This window comes from Hippopotamus amphibius, chromosome 17 (genome assembly GCF_030028045.1).
Source record: "Hippopotamus amphibius kiboko isolate mHipAmp2 chromosome 17, mHipAmp2.hap2, whole genome shotgun sequence".
NCBI classification, from domain to species: domain Eukaryota; kingdom Metazoa; phylum Chordata; class Mammalia; order Artiodactyla; family Hippopotamidae; genus Hippopotamus; species Hippopotamus amphibius.
In genome coordinates this window covers 56454571-56469352 of record NC_080202.1, presented here as the reverse complement: position 1 = coordinate 56469352, position 14782 = coordinate 56454571, and the positions used below count along the sequence as shown (strand labels likewise).

The window sequence follows — 14782 nt, the reverse complement described above, 5'->3', positions numbered from 1 at the left end:
ACAGCTGTGGAGGCTCCTGAATGGCCAGAGAAAGAGCCAGTCTATACCCCTTCCTTCTCCCCAGAGCTCAGCAGCCCCAGTCATTGCGCTGGAAGCGACTATTACCTTCAAAGGCCCTCTAGCCCCTGAGGCCTAGATCAGCCATCTGTGGACTGGCCTGTGCATTTGTGAGCCACCATTGTTAACTTTTCACCTCTGTGTCATCTGCTAACTAGAGAGAAGGGCCATGGGGTTGGGGTGGGCTCTCCAGAGCTGATTGTTCAGAATTTTGCCAACCAAGTTGTTAAACTGCCAGTAGCTTGAAACTGGCCATAATGGGACTATTTAAATCACAGAAACCGTCAAATGCTGCAAATCAGGGCTTCCCCACTCCCCAGAGCTAGTTTGCTAGCACACCCCTGGTCTTTGGTTTCTTCAAATCCCCCAGAAGGACGGGGCGCATTGTTTCCCATACGTGTAAGAGTCATTAAATAAACGACTGGTGAAATACATACAAAGAATGATCGATTCTGAACGATGACTCCATCCAAGCCCTTTTGAACACATTATCTCATTTAATCTTCAAAACAGCCCTCAGAGGTTAAGTGTGGTTACTGTTCCCATTTCCCACATGAGGAAACTGAAGCTCACTCCGTCCAGGCACAGGTAGCAGGAACCTCCCTGAGGTTCACCTGAGCCTAAAGTCCCAGGTCTTCCCCACAGATTGCCTGTCCCACCAGCCTCCGTGGGGAAAACTGTGACAGGCCTGCTGGTCACCAAGCCAGCAGAGTAGGTCTCCCCGCAGTGGCACCAGGGAAAAGGGGCAACGCATGGGGACTTCTCTCCACCTCACCTTCACCTTGCATCTCTAAGTTGAATCTGCCTTCCTTATCCCACTTCCTTCTACCTCATCTCCTTATCTGAATCAGGACCATTTTTCAACAAGCCCTTTGACCCCCGTCTCCTCTCATCTGTGGAAGTCTTCCTTGGCCTTGGACTTCTCTCCTATAGACACCTGGGTGAACCCTGTGCTTTGTAACTGCCTTCAGGTCTGGACAGACACCCGTCTCCTTGCACAATCCTGTCTGATGACTAGGCTCTGTACACAGCCTAGTCAGTAGGACGGGTCTGGCCTGGCAGCTCCCCGAGGGCGAGTCACGGGATTTTCTCTGCCTGCTCTTGGGGTCCAGGGTGTGATGGGCATGGATTCTGCTAGTGACAAGGCGCGTTCTGGTGGTTTCCCCGTTCTGCTGTGTACAACCCAGTGCTCTCATTCTCAGTAGAGACTTCCTTCCTCTTTATGCAGAACACTGCCCCGTGTTTATTAACAGCACGCTGCTTGGTCCAAAGAGTGGTCTATGTGGTGTGGGCTTTTGGGGTCAGGAAATAGCGCATGTCCATCCGTCACCCGGAGATGCCCTGTGTCCCTGAAGGAGGGCACCAGTCACTGCCAAACGTGCAAAACAAACAAACAAACCACCAGGGGCTTTATTTTAAACAAACGCTTCTCCTCCAGGACTTGCTTTTCCGTTTTTCCCCCCGCTGTGTGCCCTGGCTTCCTGTATTTCTGAAAATTTCCGCAACCTCAAGCAGCATCTCACTGGAAACTCCAGACCGCTCCACTATTTCTCTCTGCTCTGCTGAGTTCTGGTCCATTTACATCCCCTCTATGACTCTGGGATTTCGAGATAAGCAAGTGACAATAGGTTCATCCTCACTGCCCACCAGCCTGGTACCTGTGGAAGAGCCGCGTGGAGGTCATTTAGACACTGCTGATGTTTACCAGTCCCTAGTTCTCTACTTCCGGGTGTGGATCGACTTTGCTGCTCCCTGGAAGTGAGGAGAGGCCATGTGATTATTCTAGACAATGAACCGGGGAGCAGAGGTGTATAACTTCTGGGCTGAAGTGTTTACTTGTCAGTGCTCAACCCTCCAGCCCTCTCACTGCTAAGTTCTAGCTGGTGCACAGGAACAGATAGGAAACATTTTAGGCTTTGTGGTTCATACTGCAACTACTCAGCTCTGCTGTAGCACGAAAGCACTCACAGATGATACATGAACAAATCAGCATAGCTGTGTTCCAAAAAACTGTATTTACAAAAACAGGAGGCAGCCCGAGGGCTGTAGCTTGCCAATTCGGAGCTGCAAGGCAGTGGAAGCTCCCATAGGGTGGATCATTGTATCGTGACCCAGAGGGCAGTTTTTCTTGAGAGTCATAGAACCACAGCGAGCTTTGCATGGGTGAGAAGTAAGGCAGCAGGCTTGTAGTTACCTCAGCATAGCTTAGCCTCACCTGACTAATTTGAGGAGTCTCAGCAACAACTTGAGGGAGCATGTATCATTTTTCGTGGATAAAGGAAGTGATACCCAGCCCGCCCCGCGTGCCGCTGGCCAGGGCAGGTCCACTCCAACCTTTGCCTCTCCAAGCTCAGCCTCTCCCCCACCCCACTTCCCAAGAGAAGTTGGGGCTTCCCAACAGAAGCCCCTGGGTCTTGCTATGAACTTGCTTTTTAGGTAACTCTGTAGTTTCGTTTGTATTGTTTCCTCTTCCAAAAATTCCCTTCCTTCTCCTTTCTATCTACCCAAACCCTTCCCAACTCAGATCTCCCTCCTCCAAGGAGCCTTCTTAGACTGTCTCCTATGACTGCTAGTTTGGATCAGTGTCGCTGTCTGAGGTCGTGAAAAAGAGAAAAAGAGAGCCAGCCCTTGCTGCAAGTAATCCATATTGCTCGGGGGCTTGGCTGAGCTCACCCGGCAGAGTTAGGGGAGAGATGGACTGGGCCCGGGGAAAGGTGAGTCACTTCTGCAATGGAATCCATCTCTCAGACCCACAATCGCCTTTGTCTGGAGAAACATACACATAGGATTAAATGACAAAGAAAAGCAAGCGAGGGGATGCTTAATGCAAATTTGAGGATTCTGTGTCTGGAGAGGAAAGGAACATGCATCTGGGGAGAGTCATGCAAGAGTTTTCAAAGGTACTAGTCTTGGACTTCAGTTCTGTGTTGGGTATGTGGGTGATTGTTTATTATTCTTCAAACTGTGCGTAGGTTATACACAAACTTGGTGTATAATAGTTCTCAAAAAAAGAAAAAGGTGTGTCAGGTCGGAAGGCTGTCTCAAACCTTGAAGTCAGTGGCTGCCACAGCAACAGGCCTCCTGTGTTTTGGACACATGGGTGGGGCTAGAGAGGCCCAGTTCCAGGCGGATTGATTTCTGTCCCATAGAAAATGGCTGATGCCCAAGTCCAAGCAGACAGTTGAGGACCCCAGAGAAGGAAGACCCTCCCAAGAAGGCTGTCTCCTGCCCTCCTTTTCTGTCCCCCTCGGCAAAGACCCACCTCTGATATCCCTTCAAAAGGGTTGCCAGAGACTTACCTACCATGAGACACACCTGGCAACAAGAGGTGGTGCTGCCTTATCACGGGGCTGGCAGGTACAGGACACAGAGTACAGGCTGCCAGTGCTGCTTTTGGGAAACGCCATTAACTGTGCTGGGAGTGGTATGGCCTTTGTCCCTTGTGGACATGTGACATTTGGTGAGAACGTAATCTGGTGTAAACCAGTATGAACTCATGACCTGAGGACGGGCTTTGACCTTCCCACTACTTCCAACAATACAGACAAGCGTTTGTGTCTTTTCAGTACCCCTGAGAGAGAAGATAAGGTGGATTCCAGGGAGTGAACAGAGCTAGACAGTAGATGGTGATATTTAAGAGCACCAGCTCTGGGAGCAAACACATGTACCTGGGTTCAGATCTCAGCTCCACCCTGAGCTAGCTGAGTGACTTGGGCAATTCACTTAACCTCTCTGACCTTGCTTCTCTTTGTTAATTGGGGGTATGCACCGTTCCCACCTCCCTGGGTTGTTGTATTAAATAAGGTAATCCAAATAGTACAGAGCTGGGTTCAGAGTACATTCTCAACAGACATAAATCTCAGTGATCACAGAGGAGGACTAGGATTTGCCTGGAGTAGACATACTCCCGCGCCCAAGTCCCCATCTTCTTTCTTTAAGGAAAAAAGACTAGGAAAAAAACGAACGCTTCAAAAGTGGCAAAGTTTACTTTACCCATCATATAGTAGAAATAACATACATTTGCAAAGGCAATAGTAAAAAAAAATTAGATTGTGTTAAATAAACAAGGGCTGGTAATAGCATTCGATGTCCGTGAAAGAAGAAGGGAGCCATCCCACTTCCAGAAGTGCCTGGGTCCAGCTAACCCAGCTGCCCAGTGGGCCTTGGTGCTGCTTTGTCTGCATCTGGTCTCTTTACCTGGCACTGCATCCTCTCCCATTCTCCCTCTCCTTCTCTTAACATCTTTCTGCTTCTCCTGGCCACCCTGTCCCTTTGTCTTGGCATTTTGAAGCAACAGTAGGGAAACAAGAAACAAGAATTTAAGGAGGGAAGGAAGGAAGGAAGGGAGGGAGGGAGGAAGGAAGGAATGGAAGAAAAAGAGAGATCTAATCCCAGTGCTGCCATAAATCAAGCAGAGGCTGGGTGACCTTGAGTAGGTTCCTCTCCCCCTCTGAGCCTCAAGCTTACTGGAAGTTTCAAATCAGAGAAGATGTGCCAGAGGTGCACAAAATTTCACAGGGAGCCTGCCAGTGGTGAGTTTTGCATACTGAGAGTCCTCAAGTTCCCTCTCTCAGTTTTGTTTGTTTGTTCTTTGTTTCTTAATTTTTTTGGCTGCACCGCATGGCAGGTGGGATCTCAGTACCCTGACCGGGGATTGAACCCCCACCCTTGTGCACTGGAAATGCAGAGTCTCAACCACTGGAACGCCACAGAAGTCCTTCCTTCGCTCAGTTTTGTGGGATCTGTTTGGGTTGGGGAATAGGAGGCAGAAAGGAAGGAAAAGGGAGTAGGAATGGAATGCACTGCAGAGATGGAGGCTGTGGATGTCAGTTCTCCACCCCTCCCCCATGCTTGCCCCGGACAGCTGGTGCCTCCCTTCCCCCATGTGGGGTCCACTCCTTTCCAGGCATCCCCTGTGCACATCCCAGTGCCCTTGATAGCTCTCGCCTGTGAGCCCCGCCGAGGTGACACTACAGCATTAAGGAAGGTAGTATGGCGTAATGGTTAACTGCAAGATTCTAGAACTACGCGGGGCCCATGCTTCACTCCAGCACTTATTACTGTGACCTTGGGTTAAGCTCCTCCCCTCCTCTGTGCCTTAAGTGCCTTGCTTGTGAAATGGATTGTTGTGGGGACTGAAATGAGTTGACAGACAGGAAGTGCTTGGTAAATAGCAGCTGTTTGTGATGGTCCAGCCATTTACTGTCGCCTGTCTCTGCACCAACTCAATGACTTGCATTCATAATATCCTTGTTATCCGGGCAGGGAGGAAATACTGGCTAAGATTGTTTCCCTTAGTTGTTGTATCGTGGCGCGTTCTGTAGCCTAGACTGTTGATGTAACAAGGATTTTGTTCCTTCCGAGGCTACTACTGTGTTTTATTCCTTATGAATGGGCATGTTTTTATCGCTCTGTTTTACCTGCTGCACATTGTCCTCTCAGATTAAAATAATAACACCTTCAGTTAATAATACCTTGCTCTTGGGGAGCTGCTTTCATCCCAACAGCTCAGAGCCCTCTACAAACATGACCTCATTCATTCTCCCTGTGCTCCCAGGAGGGGGGCACTCCAGTTTCCCAGGCTGAGAAGGGAAAGCCGTACCCCCATTCATAACCAAACAGATTCTCAGAAGCCAAGGTGTTGATTAACCATTTCCACTACTCATGGCCACAAATCAGAGGCAGAAGTCTGTTGCTCTCTCTGCCCAGGGTGACTTTGTGTCCCCAGCAGATAACCAGAATGGCTTGGGGGCCTAGTCTTCCATGCCTCTGCCAGGTGCCTAAAACTGTGCCCTGCAAATGGTAAACATTAAAGAAAGCTTTGGGGGACTTCTCTGGCACTCCAGTGGTTAAGACTCCCCTCTCCCAATGCATGTGGCCCAGGTTTGATCCCTGGTCAGGGAACGAGATCCCACGTGCCTCAGCTAAGACCCGGCACAGCCAAATAAATAAATAAATATTAAAAAAAAGCAAGCAAGCTTCGGAATAAACCACGTTGATATCCAAGAAAAAATAGGTCTGGTAATTTCGGTGTTTTCAGGACCTTTGTCTTCCTTGAGAACTTCTTAGTTAAGACCTAAGCGCTCCTGCAGCCTGAAATGCCTCTGCCCAGTTAGCTCCTACTACTCATGGCCTTGGCATGCTTGACACCTGTAGGTACTTGTGAAAACTGGAGTCCCACAGTGATAGTACTTCCTTGTTCTCGGGTTGCTTGTGGCCCACGCTCCTTGGCGACGGCAGCTGCTGGCTGCTCACTTTTGTTTTCACCTTGCAATTACTGGAAGGGAAGGGCTGCGAGCTGTGCTTGACTCTCCAGCCACACTCCAGGTCTCAGCCCATGCGCACTTGGGGACGGCCAAGTGCAATTACGGCAAGAGAAACGGGTCTGGGCAAGCAAAAAGCTGACTCCTGCCCACTCAAAACAAACAAACAAACAAAAAGACTAACTAAATGGGACAAACTCATTATAGTGCCCGAGGCTGGTTTTCATCAGTACATAAACATTGGGTGTAACTTTTTCCTTATTTATATTCTATTTTTTTACATGGTTAAGTTTTCTTAGATGGAGAGTTAAATCCACTTTAGGCAAAGTCAAAATAGAACCATGGCTTGCTTTCTTCTTTGCCTCCCATTCTGAAGACTCTTAACTAATTATTATATACTCTTCGATTGTATTTCAGATCCAGAACTTACTGGGTTTTTTAGAAACAGAAATTCAAACAGTGAATTCCTAGCAATGTTTACCTTCCTACACTTTCTGGAGTTTCTTCAGTCTGTTTCAACTCCTAGCTCTTTCCCCACCCCCCACAATTCCCAAACACAAACCATGAAGGTTAAATCCTAATCCAGAAGATGGAAGTTCAGGGCATACAAATAAACATTGTTTTTAAATGTCTAAGGTTGAGAGCCTACCTGTATGGAAACAAATTAAAGTTTCAGCTAGGTCAATCAATTTAAGGAAAAACCGTTTTTTAGCTTGGAATATTAGTGTCTGAGAAAGTCTCATTTCCCCCTTGCAATTATATTTAGTGTACATTAACATTAGTTTACATCTTCAGAGAGCAAAGTTTTTGGCCTAAAAATGTAGGGAAAGATTGTTGGGCTCTTGGGGTGGGTAGAGGCTGGAAGGAGGCATGAAAGGGGGTACGTTATGTTTCAATAAAAAGCTTAAAAAAAAAAAGTAGAGCGGCTTGAACGTTTAAAAAAATAAACAATTTTGAGACTTGAGCAGCTGCAAAGGCTCTGTTTTCTATTTTGATCACTCTGTTTCTCGAGATGACCACATCTTTCAGAGGAAGTGAGTCAAAGCCACTCTGTCTTGCTTTTCCAGCTGAGCATGTTCAGTTTCAATGAAGTAATGAATGAACTTGGCCGCACCACCCCCCAAGCCTACAACAGCAAACAGAGGGGCCTCAGCCAATCAGCAGGCACTCAAGGTTTTCAAGTTGAGTTCAAACAGGCCCACGGGAGGCCAATCAGCGCGCGCGGCTCCGCCCCAAACGCCGGGCCGTGGCCAATCATGAGCCCGGACAAGCCAAAACACAGCGCCCGGCCAATGCCGGGGAACCCCACGGTGCCGACGTCCGCCAATGGGCGCGGCCAGGCTAAAAGAGAAACAGTGCGGGCCGGCAGGCCGCAGGATTCGAATTGAACGTCCGCACCGGAGCGGGGCGCCGGCCGAGCGGCGCGGGCCAATCAGAGGCGGCGGCTCGCGGCCCCCGAACGTTGGGACACCCGGCCCCGCCCCGCGCTGTTGTTTGTGGTGTCGGCCGGCCTCGCGAGCCGGACCACAACACTCGCCCGGCGGGTGGCGGGCTGCGGGGCGGGCGAGGGTCCGGGGGCCGCGGGTGGCGGCGAGCGCGAGCCGAGGGCGGCCGGCCTCCCGCGGCCGTCGAGCCCCGGAGTGCGTGCCGGCCGGAGCCATGTCGGTGAACATGGATGAGCTGCGGCACCAGGTCATGATCAACCAGTTCGTGCTGGCCGCGGGCTGCGCGGCCGACCAGGCGAAGCAGCTGCTGCAGGCGGCCCACTGGCAGTTTGAGGTGCGTGCGGGCCGACCTAGCGAGCGCTCCCGGCCGGCCGCGCTGCCCGGCTGTCGGCGCTGGGGGCAGGGGCGCAGGCCGGGGCGCCCAGCCGCGCGCCGCGGAGGTGAGGGGTGGGGGGGGGGGGGCGGAAGCTCTATATAGCTCCGACCGGCGACCCGCGGCCGCGCGTGGGGCCCTGCCGCCCGGGACCCCCGCGCGCGCGCGCGCGCGCGGCCCGGGGACGCCCCCTCGAGCGACGCGGGCCGGCCGGCCGAGGGGTCGGGCCCGGCGGCCCGAGCGCGACGCGGCGCACACCGCGGATGAGTCCGGCCCCTGGGGCCGGTGGGCTTCCTGCCCCGGCCCTGTTAACCGCCGCCCTGCCGCTGTGTTTGTCCGCAGACCGCCCTCAGCACGTTTTTCCAAGAAACCAACATTCCCAACAGCCACCACCACCACCAGATGGTAAGTGTGGCCGGGCTCCGGCGGGAGGGCGGGAGGGCCGGCCTCGCCGCGGCCGCAGCTCGCCCGGGTGGCCGCGGGCGCGGGCCGGGGGCCGCTGTCAGGCGCCGGCGGTGACAGCCATGTTGCCGGGGAGCGCCGCGCCGCGATGTAAACAAAGAGCCAAAATGTCTTCCAGGAAAGAGCGGCTCCGGGGCCGGCTGGCTCGCCCAGCGTCGCGGGCAGGCCTCCTGGGCTGCTGTAGCGCGGCCCGAGGCTTTGTGCCCGGCGCTCTCGCCGGCGCCACGGGGTATAGGGCGGCTGGGGCGGCGGGGGGGGCGGCCGGAGGAGTAGCCGAGCGGCAGGGAATGGGGAGGGGGGCTCGGACGGTAACTAGACGTCGGGGGAACCGGGGCGAGTGAAGGGTCCCCAGGGGCCTGGGACCTGGGGTGTCTGTTCATGGGGAGCCCCCCTCCTGCGGGTGCAGTGGCAGCCCCCCATCCAGACAGCTCAGCTCCGCAGAGACCAGGAAAGGGATGAGTCCACCGTGGCCTGGGAACTGGGCTCTACCCCGAGAGTTATATCCACTCTTTCCTGTTCATGGAAAAAGACCTACCCTGAGTGTGGGAAACTTACAGATTTGTGGCAAGATAAGTCGAGAATGCATTTAATCTCAGTAGGTGAAGATACATAGAGCACAGGAAACAGAAGTGGTTCAGGCCTGGATTTGCTTTCTTCTCTTTTCCAAGCTGGCCCCAGGCCTGGGCCTTTGCCCTCCTGGCCATAAGGTATCCTGCTCTCCACGGGCACAGGACATCCCTTTCGCTTCAGAGGCTTGGATGCCTTCTCTACCCCTCTAGTTACCGATTAGCCCTGCTGGGGAGGAGGGCCCTAAGATAGGGATTGTAAAACATGATTCCCCAGGAGGTCTGTTGTGGCTTCTGGAGTACATTTTTGGCATTTTTAACAATTGGTGTCCTTGCCCGTGGCTCCCTTCTCAGAGCTGCCGCCTTGCCTGGAGAAGCTGCAAATGGCTCCTCTGCTGTGTCTTGTCCTTGACGCCCTGTATTCATCTAGTTGCAAAGGACAAGTAGAGAGGGGTCTGTTTTGACCCTTTTAACCAGCTTTGCTCTTGGCTCGTGCTGTGTATAAATCAAAAACAAAACCGCATGGGAATATGATGAGAATTGTGCTGGCTGCAGGGCTGTGGCAGTCAAGGCTGGGCTTTCTGTAAACCCAAGAGGGCTTCATCTCCAGGGGACCCTCCTCTGCACCTGGCCATGAGGAAGTTCCAGTGTGAGCCTGGGAACATCTTGCCTTCATCTCCTCTCAAAAGGGCCTTGAGGTTTGCTCCACCAACTGTGGTCGTTTCAAAAGGCCCACGCTTCCAGCACAGCCTCTCTGTGCTGCCTTGCACAGAGAGAGGCTCGCCCGAGAGAGCTGGGACTGATGGTCCTTTCGGGTTCTGTTCCTTCCCCGCAAACCCAGAGGGATTGTACTCCTTTTGAAGCTTCCCTCAAGGGCTGTGGCTGGCTTTGTAGCAGCAGTGTATCCATGAGTGCACCAAGTATTGAGTACCTAACCAGCAGCACAGAGAACACCATCCCTGCCCTCAAGGAGCTGGTAATTTTTTTTGAGAGATAATAAAAGGAAAATGTTGAATAAAAATACCAGCAGTGACCCAGGCCATGAGTAACTGATAAATGGTTGTCCCATAGATTACCGTACATACACAGTTGGAGGCATTGTCCCAGAAAAGGTGGGGGAGGGGCCTCCTGGGTTAGATTGGGAAGGGCCAGGAAGAGGAGAAAGACACTGAGGGTGGCAAGCAGTAGGACATTAGCAGGGTGCTGTGGACACTGGGTATGCTTGGGAGCTGGAAAGCTCCATCCAGAGCTGTTAGAAGTAGAGCTGGAGTGACTTTTACAGGACCTGATGCAAACCCCTGGTTTTATAGAAGTAGAGAGACGCTTCAGAGAGGTTAAGGAACTTGCCCGAGCTCACACAGGCAGGCGGGCACAGGCCTGCTCCTGATCCAGGCCGCTGTCTGGAGCAGGGTGGCTGCTGGCTTGGTGAACTGGGGAAGTCGGTCACGATGCTGTGATGCAATTAGCTTCTCCCCCCACCCCCCATTCATTGTTTCCTGCTGCCGAGAAGTCAGCCCTGTGGTGGGGGCGGGAATAGTGAAGGGAGGAGGGGGGAAATGGTCTGGGTGGGGCCAGGCCTGCCCTGGGTCCTGTGGCCTCCCCAGAGAGGACACTGGTTGGAGTGCCCCAGCTGCTGATGTGGGGCCGGCCCACTTAGTCAGAGGGTTTCGACCCCCTCTCGCAGGCCTGTCCCCATGTGGGGCTGGGGTTTAGCTGCAGAGCGTGAACGCTGTCTCTGCAAGGTGAAGAGCCCTAGAATCTTGCTCCCTGAGCCCTGTGCCTGGGGGAGGGGCCGGTGTTGCTAAAATTAGGAGAAATTCAAAGAAGGGCTCCCATGGCTTCCTGGGAAAGAGAGAAGCTGCTGCGGGGTCAGCACTGGCTTCGGGTCAGCACTGGCTTGGTGCAGGCCTTGTTCTCTACTGCCTGTTCCTGCGCCCTGGTGAGGTGCTTGTGGATGGCACTCCCCCCATTCCCCCAAAGCTGCAGGGTTGGGGGGCCTGTGGTCCCCGGTGTTTGCAGGGAGGCTGCCAGTTACCACACACCAGCCCAGCCCCTACCCTTCCTGGCTGGGGTCCCTGCTCAGGATGGTGGCAGAAGACAGATGTTGGGATGTTTGCAGCTGCCCCTGGGAAGGGGGCTGAGCGGACTGAGACACTCTGGCAGCATCTGGCTGAGGGCAGGCTGCGGGGAGACACTGGGGAAATTGAAATCCCTGTTTTTCTGTCCTCAGGGAGCCCAGACATGAAGTTGCACTTGACTCTCACTGCAGAGTGGGGGCTGGGTAGAGGTTAAGAGCTTGGGCCTAGCAGACCTGGGAGCCCCCAGGATTCTGGCTTCTCAACTCGTGCCCTGCAGTGGTGTGCTTTTGGTCAAGTGACTTGCATGCTGGGCCTCAGTTTCCTCATCTGTAACAGAATAATCAGAATGACCTAGCACTCTTGCGAGAACTGAGATAATAGAGGCGGGGGCCCCGAGGACCCAGCACCGAGCAAGTGCAGCTCCTCCTGGGTTGGCACAGGAGGGAGACCCTGGATCTGGCCGCCTTCCCATGACTAACAACCTGGGAACATCTGAGGGCGGATTATTGAGGAGCCAGCTGGTTTCTCACCCAGGGCGAGGCGCTAAGCAGTGGTGTCCTGGGCTGCCTTCCTTGTCCTGGCTTTAATCTGGCTGGAATTCCCAAGCATTCCCAAGCATCGGAAAACACTTTGATTTTGACAAAAATTGTAGGCGTCTGTCCCCATGTTTTTGTTTTTATTGGCTCAGGGTGCAAGGGGTGCTTCTGTCCTGTTGAAACCACTTATGGACTGGAAAAGGGGGGGAAAGGAGGGCCCGGTCTGGGTGAGCCCCAGGGGAAGGCTCTGTAGGACCACGGACCGTGGCTTGGGGTGGGGGAGCCCGTGCGGGCAGCCCTCACAACCCGTGTTCTTTCCCAGCAGATGTGCACGCCCAGCAACACACCTGCCACACCGCCCAACTTCCCCGACGCGCTGGCCATGTTCTCCAAGCTCCGCGCCTCCGAGGGCCTGCAGGGCAGCAACAGCCCCATGAGCGCCGTGGCCTGCTCCCCCCCTGCAAACTTCAGCCCCTTCTGGGCCTCGTCCCCACCCAGCCACCAGGCCGCCTGGATCCCGCCCTCCTCCCCCACGGCCCACAGCTTCCACCACCTCCACCGCCCACAGCCCACGTGGCCCCCTGGAGCACAGCAGGGGGGCACCCAGCAGAAAGCCATGGCTGCGATGGATGGCCAGAGATGAGACTGGATGCCGCCGGGTCCTGGGCTGGAGCTGGGGGGCAGTCCAGGGTCGTGGGGACATAGGAGGCCTGGGGTGGGGGGGAGCTGGGGCGGGTGGGGGTTTCCTGAAGATCGCACTGGAAGATTTTATAAGAGAATTTTTGTGGGTGGGGGGACAGTAAACTTCCTGAGCCATTTGGGTCCTTCAGGAGTTTCTCTTCAGGCAAGTTTTTTCTCTTTTTAATATATAACTATAATATATATATGAATATATAAAAGTGACTAATGTATGTGAGAATGGGGCTGGCTGATGGGGGCGGGGGGGGGTTGGGTCTGCGGGGAAGGGCCAGAGGACCCTCCCCTTGGCCCAGCACCTTCCCTCCACCCCAGTCCCAGGGCAGGTGCTTGGAAGCCAGGTGGCATGATCCTGCAGTCACGAGGTGTCTGCTAGCTGCCTCCTTTCAAAGGTCACACCTTTTGGAATCAGGAGAAGGACCACCACCACCTTACTCCACATGGTGGCAGCAGGAGGGGCTCCCAGAGGTGCTGGGTGGCTGAAGGTGTGGGGGCCTCTTGGCCATCAGGAGGCTGTCCCCACCCCCAGTCAGTGGCTCCCCAGTTCTTGTCGCCTCTCTTGGGGTCACTTCTGTCTCCAGCTAGGTGTGCAGGGCTTGTGCGGGACTTTAAGAGCCAGCTGAGTCAGAGGCCCAAACTCTGCCAGCGGGGGCCTGACCCCACAGCCGCCCTGCCTCCCCCGTGTATCCTGGCCGCGGACAAGAGTGGAGAGCTTGCCTTTGGATTTAGTTCCCAAATCAGTCATCTCACCAGGGTGAAATTTTAATTTAAAACTTAAAAGAGACTTTTCTAACTTCCCTGGTTTGCGGTGCCTTTATTTACCTTGGTACGGAGAGTGCTCTCCTTGGGGAGAAGGGTGTGGGGCTCTTGGCTGTGCTGCGGTTGGGGGACCAGCTCCATCGTCGTGTGGCAGGACTGGGTGCTCGGACAAGGGGCATCCAGACCAGGGTGCTGCTGGGACAGGCCGGATCCGGTTGGGCGTGGGGAGGAGCGGCAGGACTGGTCCTGGCTTGGTTACGGTGACCCTGTCCCCTTGGGCCTCGCCACCATGCAGCCCACCCCAGGCTAGGCCTCAGCCCTGGAGCCCCTGTCTCTGTCTGCAGCGGGGGGAGTTGCCTCCCCGCCTGGTGGCCTGATGGCAGCCCCGCGCTTCTGTCTGGCCCCCAGGCATCTTCCCGCTGAGCTCGTCTCTGCTGTTCCTGCCCTCAGCTTCCTTTGGGGTAACCTGTCCCCTTGTGCATGTTGTGTGGCCCTGTCCCAAAGGCCTGGCGTCCTTTGTCTTCCCACCTTTGCTGGGCCTCCAAGCACTAGGATGGAAGCCGTGATGGCAGCTCCTGGCCCAGTGGGGCTCTTTCTGACTCCCCAGCACAGGTGGCCCGGTGGGTGAGGAGCTGTCCGCCCGCGTGTAGGAGTGGGTGGCTGGCTCCAGGGCTGGGATTCCTCCTTGAGCCCCTTGCCAGCCCCCCAACCCCCGCCCGCCCCTTCCACACGTGTTAGTGGGCTCATTCCCTCCCCTCAGCAGCCCTGGACTGCGGGGTCTGAAGGTTCAGGCCCAACGTGCAGTGACACTTGGGAAGGGCCCTACCTGGCCAGCCAGCCCACCTGCTCCTGGGCCTGCATGTACCTTCACAGGGTCGCCTGTGGGGCAGCCCCTGTGGGAGTGGAGCAGAACGGGGGACACAGCTGCTCTTGGTCCCGCTGCATGTGATCGTGTACTTTGAGGCTGGGTTTGTCCTTTCAGTTTTGTTTCTTGGTTGGGAACCTGTGGGACTCCTCCCACCCGCACCCCTCACTCTGCCCACCTGTGCTTTCCCAGGCTGCAAGGGGGAGCCCCTCACGGGCACGTGGGCGGTCAGTGCTGCGCAGCCTGCGTAGTCCTAGTGGGTGGCCGGGCCCAGGTGTGGGGAGGCGGGGGTGGCCTGGGCTGCTTGGGGGATGTCACCCTTCATCCTTTGGGGGTGTCATGGAGGCCTGGCTGCCGCCCCTCCCTGCCAAGCTGGTGAGTTTGGATTCTAGGCCAGGGACACTGAGTCAGAGGCCATCTGACATTTCTCCAGCCGGAGCAGAGGAGGCCTGGGCTGGGCCCTCCCTCCTGCTTGCACAGAAAAGGGTGCGGGGTGTGGGGGGTGCCCACTGGGACCCCAGGATTCCAGGATGAAAGGGATCTCAGACGGGGAAAGGGGGGGACGCCCCTTCCCGTAGGGAGTGCCGGTCCCACCCATGACACCCCCAGCCAGCCCCACCCTCCTGTGCCCACAGGGGAATGAGGGAGAAACCCTTTTCTGGGCAATTTCCTGCCACACCTT

The 14782-nt window shown here is 55.1% G+C and overlaps 1 protein-coding gene across 2 annotated transcripts; it reads left to right on the top strand.

Moving 5' to 3' along the window:
* Positions 1-7682: 7682 nt before the first annotated feature.
* On the top strand, positions 7683-13267 carry UBALD2 (UBA like domain containing 2). Of its 2 annotated transcripts, none has more exons than XM_057717035.1 (3): positions 7683-8099; positions 8481-8543; positions 12103-13267. In XM_057717035.1, exons 1-3 carry the CDS (start codon positions 7980-7982, stop codon positions 12421-12423), a joined length of 504 nt encoding a protein of 167 aa, XP_057573018.1. In that variant the 5' UTR covers positions 7683-7979; the 3' UTR covers positions 12424-13267. The 2 variants fall into 2 exon arrangements, with proteins under 2 accessions (XP_057573018.1, XP_057573020.1); XM_057717037.1 differs by having other exon boundaries at positions 7684-8099; positions 12106-13267.
* The last annotated feature ends 1515 nt before the right edge of the window (positions 13268-14782 follow it).